The sequence below is a fragment of the Myxine glutinosa genome, unplaced genomic scaffold, assembly GCF_964187855.1.
Source record: "Myxine glutinosa unplaced genomic scaffold, kmMyxGlut1.1 SCAFFOLD_2869, whole genome shotgun sequence".
NCBI lineage: Eukaryota > Metazoa > Chordata > Myxini > Myxiniformes > Myxinidae > Myxine > Myxine glutinosa.
Window position 1 is genome coordinate 2,501 of NW_027618963.1, and position 15,331 is coordinate 17,831.

Here is a 15,331-nt window from a genome sequence, read left to right on the forward strand (position 1 = left end):
TATATATATATATATATATATATATATATATATATATATATATATATATATATATATACACATATATATATATATATACATATACAGTGGAACCTCGACTTACGAGTGCCCCAACTTACGAGTTTTTCGAGATATGAGCCGTCACTCTGGCAGTTTATTGCTTTGAGATGCGAGCCGAGATCCGAGTTACGAGCTTTCGCCACCCGGTCACGTGGTTATCTTGCCGTTCAAGTACAGTATCTCTGTCGTATAGCGCTAATGATATATAACGCCGCCGATAATGATATGATAATTTATGATAATCTATGCAGCACGACGTGGTCCTCACGTCACACAAGGCGCCTTTGCCGGCGCAAAACGGCTCTCTCAGGGTCAAACTCGGTATCGTTTTGAGCGCACGGTTCAGACCTTCAAGAAAAAGTTTATTTTGTAAAAATCGAGCCACGCGTTCAAACGATATGACCGGTTTTGTTCGCCGGCACGTCGGCGCTCGAATCGAATCGAGTTAAAACGAACACTGCCGTTGTCGGGTCCGTCTGAGACAACCACCGGGCCTAGAACGCTGGGACCGGTCTCGTTGGATAGGCCTGGATCAGATCTCGAAAGGCTGGAAGCTGCACCTCTCTGTGATAATCTTGTGGACCATGACAAGAGATCGTGCGACACGTGGTTATCATGCCGTGCAAGTACAGTATCTCTGCCGTCAACTTGTTCAGAGTGCCGGCGATAGCTCGCCTTCTCTTTGTGGAAAACACGGTGAGATCCTTAACATCCAACAACTAATGGGACGCAAACGGGGCGCCCAGTTTAGCGGTACACCCATTGATGAATCACCCTGCCTGTGATTCACCCATGACAGGTTATAGCTGGGTCGGGATTCAAACCCAGGCTGGACAGTTTAGACTTTAGAGTCAAGTGTGCGTACCTCCAGTCCAGGCCATCCTGCCAACTTGTATGCTGCATACAGGTGAAATATAAAGCGCGAGATATTTTTATATATACTGTATATTAAAAAAAAATTGGTGTGGTTTTTGGCGGGCTGGAACGGATTAATAGCATTTCAATGCATTTCAATGGGGAAATTTGATTTGAGATACGAGCAATTTGAGTTACGAGCTCGGTCACGGAACGGATTAAACTCGTAAGTCAAGGTTCCACTGTATATATATATACATATATATATATATACATATATATATATATACATATATATATATATATATACATATATATATATATATATATATATATATATATATATATATATATATAACTGTGAGAAATAGTAGAAACTCCACAGTACGAGCAGGGCGTCTCATTTCTTTTAAATAAATAATCAGGAGATTGAATAAGACGCGGACGTAGATTCAGGACGGTCGATCTTTAATTCTCGACAAGCTTTCGACCAACAAAGGTCGTCTTCTTCTTCTTCTTCTTCGTCTACAGAAACAACAGGCATGTATATCAGACAAGTATGTATCGTGATATGTGTGTAAGATGTGTGATATGTGTAGAAGATGCATACATATGCATATGATGAGAGGGTGAAGATGCATATGATGAGAGGGTGAAGAGAACAGCGAGAGGGAGTGAAAGAGCAGAAGAACAGGATTTTAGGACCCATGGGCTGATGCCGTCAGGTCCAGTTGCAGAATCAGAGTCGAGGGTTGACAGAAACTTTTCCACCTTGTCAGGAGGAAAGGACACAGAGTCCAGGAGCAGCTGGGTACGACTGGGTACAGTGGGTACAGAGAGGGATGGGTTTGGGACACAAGATTTAGAGGCAAACACAGAGTTGAGGCATTCAGCTTTTTCACGTGCGGAGTCAGCTGTGTAGCCATTTGAGGTAAGGGAGGGGATGGAGGGGGAAGAAACACCAGACACAGATTTGACCAGACGCCACCAGGATTTGGAAGAGGGAGACAGATAAGACAGTTCGGTCTTGAGAACGGAGAGATATTGTTTCCTGGCTCTCCTGAGGGTGGACACACACTTGTTTCGGGCTTTGTGAAAGGAGATGATTTCCTTACCTTGGATTTGCTTTCCAGGAGACGAAGGCAAGTTGTTTCTGGGCAACAGCCTCACCACAAGATTCCGTGTATCATGGACGGGAGGAAGGGTATGACAACTGAAGACGAGATGTGATAAATCTGTGCATGAGTGAGCAATTTACTTTGGAAGAATTCCCAGGATGAGTTGATGTCAGAGGCGGAAGAGATGGGAGACCAGTCCAGATGATTGATGGCTGCTTGAAGACCATGCCAGTTGGCCTGAGTGAAATGCGAGACTCGTCGACGCTGAGGAGGCTCCCTGAGAATGTTCAGAGAGATGTCCACTTTAACAAGCACATGATCAGATGAGCCGATTGGAGCAGAAGAAGAGCAGCAGACATTTTCAGGGAAGTTAGTCATAACCAAGTCCTGAAGAGAAGATGCTCCGTTGACTGAGATCCGGGTCGGGAAATTGACAGATTGTGTCAGTCCCAGCGAGTCGCAGAAGTCCTTTGCTGAGGAGCCATGGCTGGTGAGAGAGGTACCCTCACCCAGCCAACTGGCATGGTGATAATTGAAATCACCACATATGAGGAAGAGAGAGTTGGGATGAGTATATAGAAGTTGGTCCATATTTTCAGACAGCGAGATGAAGATGGAGTCATCACTGTTTGGTGGACGGTACAACACACATATGAACAAAAGGTGGGAGCGAAGGGGAAGCCGTAGCCAGAGGTATTCCTGGGGGTGAGGTGGAGAGAGGGCAGTGCAGGGCGAGTGAGAAAGAGAGATTTTGATAAAGATAGCAACCCCACCTCCAGGACGAGGCTCAGGTCTACCATACCGGAGGAGAGAGTAACCCAGGAGAGATACCAAGGAATCAGAGACATCAGGAAGGAGGAAAGTTTCTGTTAAGCAGATCACGTCTGGTTTGTGAGAAGCAACCTGTATGGAGAGATCAGTTAAGTTTGAACGAAGGCCCCGGATGTTTGAGGTCCATACCGTTAATGAAGAGGCAGGGGGAGCATCGGATACAGAACAGGGGGGGGGGGGGGGGGGAGGGGTAAGATGTGGAAGAGGAGGAAGAGGTAGGGAGAGCTGTTGAAGGTGTGTCAGAGATTTCAGAATAGCTCGGAGAAAGGGAAGGATGGGGCGGACAAAAGGTTTGATGGTGATTGGGTGAGGCACAGTGAGGTGTTATTTGAGGAGGGGGAAGAGCGAGGCAGAAGGTTGGGGGAGATGGAGGTGAGAGTTGGACGGGGGGACGAAGCGGGGAGGACGCTTTGAGGAAGAGGGGGGAGAGGGGGGAAATGGAGAAGAAATTAGGGTGGGGAGATTTGAAGGGGAGGGGTGAGGGGGGAGTTTACGAGGGGAGGGGTTAGGGGGGAGTTTAGGAGGGAAGGGACAAGGGGAGGGATTTGAAAGGGATGGGAGATGGGGGAGATTTGGAGGGGAGGGGTGAGGGGGGACTCTCAGAGGGGAGGGGTGGGGGGGAGTTTAGGAGGGAAGGGGAAAGGGGGGAGATTTGAAAGGGAGGGGTGATGGGGAGGATTTGGAGGGGAGGGGCAAGGGGAAAGATTTGAAAGGGATGGGTGATGGGGAAGATTTGGAGGGGAGGTGTGATGGGGAAGTTTTGGAGGGGAGGGGTGATGGGGAAGATTTCGAGGGGAGGGGTGAGATTGGATTTTGGAAAGTGTACGATTATTGGGAAACGAACATTTATTGCAAAATGAGTTTCTTGTGACCTTCGATTCAAAAATACGTTTAAGGACGCTGGAGGGGGGGGGGGGGGGGGGGAGGGGGTGGAGTGCAGGTGAGTTTAGGGAATGTATGAAAGAGGCACTGTAAGAGATGGAATTTGTTTTTGGAATGAATAGATTTGGTGAGCAAGTCGAAAGCAACCTTTTAAAGAAGAAGAAGAAAAAGGTGTTATAATAAATGACAGAATGCAGTACTTCAGGGGAAAGTTTAAACATTTTAAAGTTTGACAGTGAAAACTATCTGGGGAAATAGGGGTGGAACACGTGGTCGAAGAACGAACGAACGAATAAGAACAACGAATAAGAACAACGAATAAGAACAGAGAAGGAAATGTTTTTTGTTTTTTGTTTTTTTTTGAGTTGAGAGTTTAAACAAGGAAGTATGGGGTGAAAAGACTGGGAAAAACAGAGAACGAAAGTATTTGGAGCACAATCGATGGACCACTGAGAGAAAAGCAAAGCCTCAAGGTAGGACGTGGTATAAGGCCTCAAAAGACACGACACGAATTAACACGATTTTCTATACAGGTATGAAAGATTTACACCGAGAATCTTCCTCGGGACCCACTGTAGGTACACACACCATAAAATAAATACAGTTTGGACGAAAATACAAATGGGAACAATTACTTAACTTCGATAGCGTGGAGAGCGTGGACAGCTTCGAAAAAACGTAACCTCACCGGAAAGACCGGAAGCGGAAGTGAACTTCAGTGTGTCTGTCCAGGCCATAACTCCTTTATAATTTGAGCTTTTGTCATGAAACTTTCAACAAACCTTTAATTTGAGAATATGGAGAAAATGTACAAGTTGTTCTTTTTCTGTTCTTGTTTTTGCAAAGTTTAGAGTGCAAAGTTGGCATGGGCATGTTTTCCATTTTGAGATGCTTTCCAGTTATAAATGTAAAGCAGTCACAAAAAACACGAACACGCAAACTTCAAAAAAAAATACTGTAGCTCAGTGTAAATGATGTGTACAAGCATGTAATTTGAACATGCTCTAACTTTGATCCCAACCGACCCCAAGTAGAGATTCCAGCTGAAAAATGGCACCCAAGAAGAAAGGCAAGGCAAAGGGTGCACGCCTCACACTCAAAGCAGCAAAGCGACAGCTCGTCGTTACCTCAGAGGGAAAACTCCACCTAAACCTGAGTCACATGGGTCTCATCACATTCCCAAAATGCATCCTGCAAATGAAGGACATTGAAGAGCTTGACCTCAGCCGAAATGGCCTTGAAATGCTGCCTGAAACAGTTGGAGTCTTTATGCAGCTGCAACAACTGAACGTGCACTCAAACCAGCTGCAGCGGTTGCCAAATTCACTGGGAAAATTGAGAAAACTCATCGGCATCAATGCTTCAAACAACAAGCTCACCGTGAATGGACTTCCTGAGGAGATACGAGATCTCAAATCATTGCGCAGTCTCAATCTAGGCATGAACGCACTCGAAATTGTTCCCAGGTTATTTGCTTCCCTCACGAAGCTCGAAGAACTTAGCCTTTTTGACAACCAACTGCGGAAACTTCCCGAAAGTGTGGCTGCTCTCCCCAATTTAAAACGCCTCAACATGAAAGGAAACCCGCTGGATGTAACCGATGAGAATGAGCAAGAAGAGTCTACCGTTGAGAAATACTATTTTGTGGTTCATCACAGCGAGTTGTGCGAGGAGTGCTTGGAACATTTCTTGATCAGCAAAGCTCATCATAAACAGCTTCTACGACTAGGTCAGGATGAAGAAGCACAATTGAATGGTGTTACCAGTGAACCAACGACTCAGAGTGGAAGCTCTATCGAAGCAATGCCTCAGAGTGAGTGGAAGTAAGTTCATTCCAAAGGTAAAGACATTCTAGGCCTCACACTTGTATTTGATCATGCTTGTATTTGATTGCTGGTTGCTAAATTTGGCAGCAGCAAATTATAGATGGGCTGACCCCTTTGCATGGAAGCACACACTCAGTGGATAATGTTTGAAAATTCAACGTTTGTTCATTTTTACAAACAGATAGACGTGCTTTGGGAAGATCACATTTTTGACTGGAGCAAACTCCAAACTGATCACTGGAGCAAAAATTGTTCATGGGAGGTATTAGCATCACACGGTGTCCTTCAGTTAGGGAGTGAGTCAGACAGTCAAGCTGTATGTAAACACTCAGAACCTCTTCTCTGAAACTACACACATTATTTCGATGAAACCACAACCTTCATCACACGTGACGTACCAAAGTTTGTTCATGGCATTGAAAAAAAAATCAGGGTATAAGAGGGAGGAGGGGAGGAGGTATTTACCCCTCAGAATAGGTATGTGCTTTATTCTCTGAAACTACACACACAATTTCGATGAAATTTGACCACAAACCTTCATTACCCATGACGTACTAAAGCACATCATAAAAAAAAAAAAAATCAGGGGTTTGACCCCAAAAATAGTTATTTACTTTCTTCTCCCTTACATATTTCGCAAGTCAACAATGCCTACAATTGATCCCTAGTTTTACCAGGTGAGCCCAGGGGCATTGCCCCTATTTTTATAGAGATATACTGTTTTATATACTGTTTTTACACATTTCTCAAAATAATGTGCAAAACAAAACCCTCCACCTACTGCTGCAACTGATCCTCAAAACATTATAATTCCGTGAAAGCGATGTTGTTGAATCAATGTTTATTTCATGGAATCAGAATGCATTGAACCATGCAGGCACAGGAGCTTTTATTACCCTCGCCAGAGGAGAGGGCATTGCATTTGAGTCCGTTTGTTTGTTTGTATGTTTGTTACTTGCCGGAAAAGATTCCGGGAAGTATGTTGATCGGTTGGTTTGTCTGTCTACGTCTGTCTGTCTGTTCGCAGCACTATGTCTACACCGTTGCACGTAGAATCGCCAAACTTTACACACATGTTTATCTTGCCCTGGAATAGACTGTGCCCAATTTTTAACAATCTCGGCCCAAGGCTTCCATTATGACGTCATAATTTGATAATTCGACAAGTACAAAAGTTTATCCAATCATGATGCAATTTCTTGAGCGACATGACAGCATAAACTGGTGGAGAAAAAATAATAATGATGACGTTATCGGTCACGTGGTTCGGCCGCCATTTTGGAAAAACGGAAAATATTGCACCTCTATATCTCCGAAAGTGCTGAATAGAAAAAATTGAGACTTGGCTCATTGTAAAGAACTCTCCATGGGGGAATAAAATATGTTAATGATGATGTCAAAGGTGCCTCCATTATGACGTCATAATTCGACAAGTACAAAACTTCATTGATCAAGATGAAATTTCTTGAGCATCATCAAGGAATAAATTAGTTTAGAAAACAAATAATGATGACATCACCGGTCACGTGGTTCGGCCGCCATATTTGTCCAAAATGGCCGATAAAAAAGTACATTCCGGCAAGTCCTCGGTCTCTGACCGATTTTTCATCTGTTTGTTTGTTTGTTACTTGCCGGAAAAGATTCCGGCAAGTATGTTGATCGGTTGGTTTGTCTGTCTGTCTGTCTGTTTGTTCGCAGTACTACATCTACACCGTTGCACGTAGAATCGCCAAACTTTACACACGTATTTGTCTTGCCTTGGAATAGACTGTGCCCAATTTTTAACTCTCTCGGCCCAAGGCCTCCATTATGATGTTATAATTCGATAATTCGACAAGTACAAAACTTAATCCAATCAAGATGCAATTTCTTGAGCGACATGACGGCATAAACTGGTGGAGAAAAAAAAATAATGATGACGTTATCGGTCACGTGGTTCGGCCGCCATCTTGGAAAAACCGAAAAACTTTGCACCTCTAGATCTCCGAAAGTGCTTAATAGAAAAAATTGAGACTTGGCTCATTGTAAAGAACTCTCCATGGGGGAATAAAATATTTTAATGATGATGTCATAGGTGCCTCCATTATGACGTCATAATTCGACAAGTACAAAACTTCATCCGATCACGATGAAATTTCTTGAGCATCATCAAGGAATAAATTAGTTTAGAAAACAAATAATGATGACTTCATCGGTCACGTGGTTCGGCCGCCATATTTTTCAAAAATAGCCGATAAAAAAGTACATTCCGGCAAGTCCTCGGTCTCTGACTGATTTTTCATTTGTTTGTTTGTCCGCACAGAATAAATATGATTTTCTGTGTAACTGTTGGGTCCAATTGACAGGATCACCATAGGTGCAACTCCACCTGTAGAATTTTTTAATAATAATTATGATGTCATCAGTCACGTGGTTCGGCCGCCATCTTGGAAAAAACGAAAAATTTTGCATCTCGAAATCTCCAAAAGCGCTGAAGAGAAAAAATTGAGACAAGCTCATTGTAAAGAACTCTCCATGGGGAATAAAATATGTTAATGATGATGTCATAGGTGCCTCCATTATGACGTCATAATTCGACAAGTACAAAACTTCATCCGATCAAGATGAAATTTATTGAGCGTCATCTAAGGATAAATTGGTAGACAAAAAAAATGATGACATCATCGGTCATGTGATTTGGCCGCCATATTTGTTTTAACACAAAAGCCGTTAAAACCACTAAAACACGTCCTGGCGAAGGTCTGCTATCTGATTGCTCTTTCTTGTTTTGCACATTGCAGGGATGATGATCTACAGGAACACCAGGATGAGACCCTGGTGAGGGTGGATGATCTACAGGAACACCAGGATGAGACCCTGGTGAGCTGATCAAGAGCCGTCAAGGTGGAAGAGCCAACCTGATGTTTCTCCAATTGGAGTAATTGTTCTTACAAAACAAATCAAGCCTTCGAGCATAGCATTATTTGGGGATGGGCCTTGAAAAACTGTTCTGCATAAATACGCTTTTAAAAATACACCAATTCTTTCCACTATAACCGACAGACCTCTATGCAAAAGCACATGCAAGCATTAATCCTCCATATCCCTAAACATTCACATTTTACATCATGTTAGGGTTAAATGATTCACCAAGATGATCTTCTTAAGGACATTTTACAAATGAAACAAATTCCACCTTGAAATAGGAAGAGAAATTTCATTTCCGTAGATGACATGCTCACTCACTTACCCCTGCTCCACGCTGGTGCTGGCTTTTTGGCCAGATACAGATTCACTGCTGTCAGTAAGTGATGGCACCACGGAGATAAATCTGCAACATGCAAATCTCAACATAAATCACCAAAATCGCAAAAATAATCATGCATAAACCATGTCTTGTGCAGGATATCAAGCTGAATAAGACAGACATCGAAGGACTAAATCAATACCTTCCCAACATTACCTTTGATGCACCTTGTTCCGTAGGCCACGTGGAAATGCCAGCAAATAATTCCTGCCGTCGCTGGAAAACACCTCGATAGCAATAGGCTGGAAAACAAATGCAAGGAGTGAAGCGTCACGTAAATGCGGATGCTCTGTATAAAAAGTAAGGAATTATGACATTGTACGTGCTAATAAATGTTTCATTAAAACATGCAAAAACATATTGTCCTGATATACCTGTACTAAATTAACAGCAATAGAGTTGCACCAAAATGTACTCCAGTATCAAAACTGTGTACATGTATGAGAGAGTATTGCCAATATAACTAGAACGGCACTCGGGAGAGCGCACACCTCCGCCAGGCTGAACAGTTTATGTTTTGTATCCCACCGATAGGCCGGATCTGGATTCAGACCTGAACCAAAATCTAATCGACTTGTTCTTGTCACCTAACCAACTCGTCCACCAAGTTTAGTCATAACTCGTCCATAACCTTTGAAAATATCATGTTATATATCGGTTTTCGCCCGATCTCTCAATGGTGAAGAATCACATAAGAATTAAATAATTCTCATATCTGAATCCATATGCAGATCTTCACCAAAATCGAATCAGTTTGGTCTCGTCACATGCCCAACCTGTCCACCAAGTTTCGTCCAAATCCGTCCACAAATGTTTGAGATATCTTGTTCACAGACAGACAGGCAGACAAACAGACAGGGGTGAAAACATAACCTCCATCCACATTCGGTGGCGGAGGTAACTGGAGACTTCATCGAATACCTTAACCTGGTGCAGTCTTGACAAAATAACCATGGGAAGGATCTTTTCAAGTCTTGTTTTGCGTTTCCAAGCACAATCTATGTTGGCATTGTTCGTGACCTTTGAACAACAGGCGCAATGGCAACCATACAAAGCCGATGGGGGCAAACTGAAGTCCAGAGCTGAACTTTCTGCAAACTCTTCTTGGAGAAATTGACGATTTTGGAATGATCTTTGAGAAAAATATGCACTTAAAAAAGCATATATTTTGGAGGAAGTTAGCTCTGTGGTTGCATTACTAGCTGCTGCCATTTTATTGTCACACCCCCTCAGAGCATGCGGCAAATTTGATCGGTCGAGATGGAGTAAGATTTTGACCAAGTACTGCTAAACTGGGAGATTTAGCAAGTGCCAACAAGGCGACTTGTGTTCTATAGTGTTCAAACAAGCGTTACGCCTCGGTCCCCCGCCGGGGAAGTGATGTGAGTTGACAAAGTGGAAGACGCAGAAAACATGCTATGATATGATATTTCACTCACAAGGTTCAGACATACATGGAGGCGGCCATCTTGGATTTTGACGTGGCGACCCAATTTTCTATAGCGTTCTACCTTATGCCTAGATACACCCACACACCAGATTAGAAGTTGGTACTTCGCTTATTTTTCAAGATATTCTGCTCACAAGGTTCAGACATACATAGCGGCGGCCATCTTGGATTTTGACGTGGCGACCCAATTTTCAATAGCGTTCTTGCTTGTGCCTAGATACACCCACACACCAGATTAGAAGTTGGTACTTCGCTTATTTTTCAAGATATTTCGCTCACAAGGTTCAGACATATATATGGTGGCGGCCATCTTGGATTTTGATGTGGTGACCCAATTTTCAATAGCGTTCTTCCTTATGCCGAGATACACCCACACACCAGATTATAAGTTGGTACTTCGCTTATTTTTCAAGATATTCATCTCACAAGGTTCAGACATACATGGCATCAGACATACATGGCGGCGGCCATCTTGGATTTTGACGTGGGTTGCACCCACACACCAAATTCGAATGCGGTCCTTCGCTTATGCACGCACGCACGCACGCCCGCTCGCACGCAAACACGCAAACACGCACGCACGCACGCACGCACGGACGGACGGACAGACGGACGGACGGACACACGGACGGAGGGGAAAACCATAGTCCCCCTTTCGCTCCGCTGTGCGACAGGGGACAAAAAGATAATATTCAATTAAAATTAAGTAGTTCCTCGATCAAAGAAATAGACAGATGGACAGACAGAGCGAACCAATTGCTTAACCCCACTTTGCGCCACACGTGTGGTGTGACAAAGAGATAGCAGCATATGGCCTACTTCTATGTTGTTAAAATTGGCAGGTTGGGAGTTGTGAAAGTGTGAATAGTATTCTACTCTGCCATAACTGAGGATCTTGTGAGAAAACAGAGATCGTGGGGATTTAGTAACATAGGGGAGTTGATGTTGATGATCTATCATTCACCACCTGATGAAAGTTGACATATATTTTAAACATAATCGCACTGAGAACTGCATTGCCATGTTATGGAATGTTCATAACGATAATTGTGCTTTCCCCCCTCATCAATAAAAATGTTTCATGGTGATAGAACAACAAAACAATCTAAATGGGGGGGGGGGGGGAGGGGGGCACATATTACAACAACAATCCTATGAAGCACGGAACAAATGGAGACAACAACAACAATACCGGATACCGGTGATGGCTGGGCTTGAAAGACTGACCAGATGCTATAATCAGAATTACAAGATATTGTATAACTTCGCTGACAAAGTTTGGTGATGATGTGCGAAGCAATGAGAGAGGAGATGTGAAATCAAAAAGACACAGTAGTAATGTTTTTATAGATTCTCAAGTGTTTCACAGCAATTTGGTGAGCAGGGTATCTCAAAGTACATTTAGTAAATACATATGTTTTTCATGCTGACGTAAGCCTCTTTGTAAATATAGTTCATAATGACTACATTATGCCCATGACTCGTATGTCTATTATATATCCAGCAAATTTGTATGTATGTATGTATGTATGTATGTATATATACATATATATATATATTGTTACGGACCGCGGATTAGATGTTATTTTGACCGAGCGGTGGTGTAACCGCGGCCGAACAGTTATTCCCCTAACTAAAACCCGATTTACCCCAAACTTTGGCCGTATCGCGCCGCAGCTGCTCAATCTGGAAAACTCTAAAGCGACCGAATGCAAAGAGGAAGAAGACGTACAGAAGAGTAACGGGGTTTATTATTATTTACACACAAGCAAAAAGGAGCAGTCACGATTATTTACAGGGACATGAGACGCAGGTGACAGTGAAAATTATTAGCTTATACAGACTTAGTTACTACCCAGGACAGAACAAACAAAGACACTGACTCACGCGGGGAATTGCAGAGTGGATTGCTGGAAGGAGGTGTGTGGCTGGAGGGGGAGGACGGCACGGAGCTGGCTGGAGCTTGATCCCGCACGGGATGTCGGGCTGGACCTCGACGGCCGCTGATGCCACCGGGCCTGTCGTGTGCGCAGGATCACGGGTCGGAGCTGCTTGGTGGAGCCGACGCGCTGGTGGGGGGGTCTGGCGTGACGGGTTCTCTCCTCTCTACGCGCTCTTGCTCTGACGACCCAGCTCTTTTTCCTCCCTCCTTGTCTCAACTCAAAGCGCATCTGCTTGTCTCCTCCCTTGGACTCCTCTCCTTTCTCTGTAAAAGCTCATCTCCTTGGGGAACGCCCCGCCGTGGGTTATATAGGCCCCGCCCCTCAACCTTTGCGAACCTCCCCCAAACGTTCTCTCTCCGCCCTCTCAAGCCAAACCCCTTGTTCATGGTTGGTCGAGTGGGGCTGGCTCACTCCTCCCCTCTATGACGAGGTGGAGACACGCCTTTCTTCCCCAACCCTGCCTCGTGGCCAATGGTGGTTGAAGAAAACCGCCCAAAATGCAGTTGGCCATTGAAATGAACTGAAAGGGGATCTACTCTTATTTCACTTGGTACAATGGAGTATTTAAGTTAATGGGAGACACAGCCTTACCCTAAGACACATAATAAGATATAAGCTATCGAACAGGGGTATTCTATGATTGGCTGACGTGGATGCTTTATGGACTAATTACCGAGACGCCCTTTTTATCTTTACACAAATCCGGAGGCAGGAGGCGCAGAATAAACAATAATAATAATAAAACACACAATAAAAAAAAATACAGTCCTCATATCCACAACTATATATATATATATATATATATATATTGTAACGGTTTTGAGAAGTGTAACGAATTTGAGAAGTGTAACGGTTTTTGAGAAGTGTAACAATTTTGGAGGAAGTGTAACGAATGTGAAAAGTATGGTTTTGTTATGTGTAACACCCTCGTAATGTAAATAATGGTCGCAGCCGTCCTCCTAGTTAATTCCATGAAACTTACACACAGGCCACGATATATCTTTTTAAATAGTGTATTTCCTTATTCTATGTAGGCTAAATATGTGTTTCCCACTAGATCGACTTTGCATTGTATCAAACAAAATAAGCGTAGGCCCTTGCAATTTCCCCAAACATCTCCGCTCTCCAAAGTTCCTTTCAAAAGGGGTGCGAGTGGTGTTCAATCCCGCAAGCCGCCATTGCCCATGTGCTAATCTCGGAGAAGAAAGGCGTGTCTCCACCTCGTCATAGAGGGGAGGAGTGAGCCAACCCCACTTGGCCAACCAGCCCCGCGGTTAGCGACCCGGTAGGCGTGCCCTCGCAGCCGGCGGCTTGATTCCGCCCGGAGTAATAAAAGCGACGGGAAGGGACTGCTTCAACAGATGACCTGGGAGATGAGCGAAGAGGCGACACCAAGAGGAGCGGTGAGCGGTGAGATGCGAAACGCTCCAAGCCAAAGAGGAGAGGTACTCGGAAAGGAAACCAGCTTTGGAGAGACGCGCTGAAAGGAGGGAGACGGCTCCACCAGAAGGAGAGGAGCAGGTGTGACCGAGCCAGCGCGTGACGTCTACAGCATCGGCAGCGGATACGCGACGGAGGGTTTTCCCGCCAAAAACCGCGAGGAATTGAGAGCTGCTGCCTCCGACACTGCCTCCCTCTCCAGCAATCCACCTCAAGCCCTACCTGCCTGCAATATCCCCCGTGTAAGTGTGAACGTCGTCTGTCCTACTCGTTGTCCTGGGGTTAAGTAAATTGAATAGGATAAGCTAACGATGCACTGTGTGACTGCTTCTTCCATCCATTGCTGTAAATAATTTTGGTCGCTCTTTCTTTTTGCTTGTGTGTGTATAATAAATCTGTTCTTCCTCCGTACTCTGTCTTCTTCTCTTTTCCTTCTCTTCCGGTCGCTTTAGAGGTTTCCCGATTGAATATCTGTGGGGCGATCTGGTCAACGTCGGGTGGAATCGGGCCAATTGGGGATCCTGTTAGGTCGCGGTTGGACCATCCGCTCGGCCCATCGTAACATCTAAAGCCGCGATCTGTAACAATATATATATATATATATATATATATATATATATATATATATATATATATATATATATATATATATAAATAAACAGCAGAGTATGAAAGTTATAAGGCAGCCAAGAAGGCTGCAAAGAAAGAGGTAGCAAAGGCGCAGGAGGCATGTAGGAAAATGTTCGGAGAACGCTTGGATTCGGAAGAGGGTCAGAGAGCAGTATTCAGGATTGCAAAACAGATAGCCAAAGAGAGGTGTGACGTGATGGGGGTGAGTTGCTTGAAGGATGAAGTGGGACAAATCGTTGTGGACCCAGATGGAATTAAAGGAAGATGGAAAAGATATATGGAAATGTTGTTGAATAAAGAGAATGAATGGGATGGCAACATAGAGAGTAACCCAGTTTTAGGACCGGCAGAGAAGATAACTGAGAAGGAAGTTGAGGAAGCGATAAAAGCAATGAAGAGTAGAAAAGCGGGAGGGCCAACGGGAGTTGTGGGAGATATGTTGAAGGCAGCAGGAAGTTGGGGTGTGAAGAGAATGACAGAGATCTGTAATCTGGCGGTGAAAGAAGGCCGCATTCCAGTGGGTTGGGAACTGAGTACCCTCGTCCCTCTATACAAGGGGAAAGGTGACCCTCTAGAGCAGGGGTCGGCAACCTTAGGCACATGTGCCACCATTGGCACGCAGCAGCATAATCATTGGCACGCTGGCGAAAGCAATGTCCTCTCCGCTGCGTGCCAAACCACCTCTTGAACAGCCATTGGCTGTTGCGCATGTTGCACTATGACATTATTCCGGTGTGATGGTGCAGGGTGATGAGGTAGATGGATGGATCAGAGCAGAGTCACCATTCCAATTCCAAATTATTTTACTAGAATAATAATCAAAGATGCACAACATCAACATGAGATGCCGGCCGGGCGTATTCAAACACAATATTCGCGGCAACCTCAGTTGCTGTAAGAGCGGCTGTGCTGTTAACATCCGGTGGTCAGTGGCTGCATCTCCACTCATTATGATTATTCGGACTGGTTTCTGAGTTTTAATATTAATCTCATCATTATTCTGAATTGTA

The 15,331-nt window shown here is 44.2% G+C and overlaps 2 protein-coding genes across 2 annotated transcripts in view; one reads left to right on the forward strand and one right to left on the reverse strand.

Annotated features, from left to right (window-relative positions):
- Window positions 1-4,777: 4,777 nt before the first annotated feature.
- LRRC18 (leucine rich repeat containing 18) lies at window positions 4,778-9,209 on the forward strand. Its single transcript, XM_078769518.1, has 2 exons — window positions 4,778-5,569; window positions 8,353-9,209. Exons 1-2 carry the CDS (start codon window positions 4,797-4,799, stop codon window positions 8,438-8,440), a joined length of 861 nt encoding a protein of 286 aa, XP_078625644.1. The 5' UTR covers window positions 4,778-4,796; the 3' UTR covers window positions 8,441-9,209.
- Window positions 8,441-15,331, reverse strand: part of LOC144889336 (WD repeat and FYVE domain-containing protein 3-like) — a 36,379-nt gene continuing 29,488 nt past the window's right edge. The window contains exons 11-13 of the mRNA XM_078769519.1: window positions 9,015-9,100; window positions 8,802-8,882; window positions 8,441-8,561 (exon numbers count right to left, since the gene is read on the reverse strand). Coding sequence (XP_078625645.1) covers window positions 8,441-8,561; window positions 8,802-8,882; window positions 9,015-9,100 — 288 coding nt within the window. The remainder of the gene's footprint in view (window positions 8,562-8,801; window positions 8,883-9,014; window positions 9,101-15,331) is intronic.